The sequence below is a fragment of the Nematolebias whitei genome, unplaced genomic scaffold, assembly GCF_014905685.2.
Source record: "Nematolebias whitei isolate Nwh7 unplaced genomic scaffold, NemWhi1 Nwh_scaf_5569, whole genome shotgun sequence".
Lineage (NCBI taxonomy): Eukaryota > Metazoa > Chordata > Actinopteri > Cyprinodontiformes > Rivulidae > Nematolebias > Nematolebias whitei.
Window position 1 is genome coordinate 949 of NW_023624114.1, and position 1,552 is coordinate 2,500.

Genomic DNA, 1,552 nt, shown 5'->3' on the forward strand with positions numbered 1-1,552 from the left:
AGAGCCAGCTCCACAGGACAAAATTCCGCAGTTCACCTCCACCTCACAGATAAGGGACACTCTTTTGAGGACCAAAATGTGCACATTTTGGACCGAGAACACAGATGGTTTGAGAGGGGGGTGAAGGAGGCAATTTATGTAAAAAGAGAAAAGCCGTCTCTTAACAGAGGAGGAGGCCTCAGATTTCCACTTTCAAAAACCTATAATGCAACTTTAAAACAGATTCCCAGCCGGTTTTCACACCTGATGGGAACAGAGGGGCCTCGTCTGTGTATTAGAGGAACAAAAGACTCTTACTGTTAATGTTTGTTTAGGTGTGAATTGCCAATCTACATATGTGTGTGTGTGTCTTATCTCACTCAGCCTTATAACCTGAATCTCTCACTCTCTGCTCTTTGAATTGAGAAAGCTCCTCGGATGAGGAGCGAAACGTCTTCTGTTACAAATAAAGTCCAGTTGTTTTTGTATTGAACGCTTTTTGAATTCATCATGTCCTGGATGACTGAGAATCTTCACCAACTTCAAGATAACATTTGTGTGCTTCAATATCACTTTATCATCCATCTATCCATTATCTTTTACCCGCTTCTTCCATTTTGGGTCACAGGGGTCGCCAGTGCCCATGTCCGGCAACCACTGTGCGAGGGGCAGGGTACACCCTGAATGGGTCACAAGTCCATCACAGGACCACATAAAGACAAACAACCATTCACTCTCTCACTCACACCTAGGGACAATTTAGAGTTACCAATCAGTCTAACATGCATGTTTTTGGTCTGTGAAAGGAAACTGGAGTACCAGGAGAAAACCCACGCATGCATGGAGGGGGTTTTCTCCAGGTACTCCGGTTTCCTCCCACAGACCAAAAACATGCATGCATCACTTTATCAGCCAAATCAAATCAGTTTTTATGTTTGTAATGCCAAATTAATCTAATATAAAATATTTAATTTTTAGAAGTAGTCAACAAATGCAGAGACGATTATATTTTACCAGTTTGTTAATACTGTAGGTCATTTTATTAAGTTTATGTTAGGTGGGTGAATGATCTGATCATCTAACTGTTGATTGCAGTAATCCACATTATTAGCAGAAATAGAGGGCCCCAAACCAATTTTTGCTTAGGGCCCCATAGAGGCTTGGGCCGGCCCTGACTTGGGTGTGCACCTGAATGACAACCTCAGCTGGGGCAACACTACCAACCTGATCACCAGCCAAAAATCCAATATTGTGCATCCCTAATACATATATCAGAATAAAACATCTAAAGACAAGTGGCAGGAAAAAAGTGAATACATTAAATGTTAATAATGTGATATTTAAATTCCTGGTATGTCAAAGTTTTTTCAGCAGTGCACCTACTATAACTGTGTTACACTTAAAAAGCATTTAAAGACCAGATGTTTTTCTTTTCCTGTACATTTTCATTATTATGTCCTCACAGAAATAAGGCCATATTCTAGTTTTCATAATGTGCATGTGCACAGTTTCTTTACTGAGGTCCCTCAGGATTCTTACCATCTTGTCAACATGTCTTGCACGCTGTTTGAGC

General features: G+C 40.7%; 1 protein-coding gene across 1 annotated transcript in view; it reads right to left on the reverse strand.

Moving 5' to 3' along the window:
• Nucleotides 1–1,518: 1,518 nt before the first annotated feature.
• The window catches only part of LOC119429688 (sorting nexin-19-like), a gene marked incomplete at its 3' end in the record, with an annotated part of 566 nt that continues 532 nt past the window's right edge, over nucleotides 1,519–1,552 (reverse strand). The window contains exon 2 of the mRNA XM_037697268.1: nucleotides 1,519–1,552. This exon is cut by the window's right edge and continues 161 nt beyond it. Within this exon, the coding sequence (XP_037553196.1) occupies nucleotides 1,519–1,552 (34 nt within the window).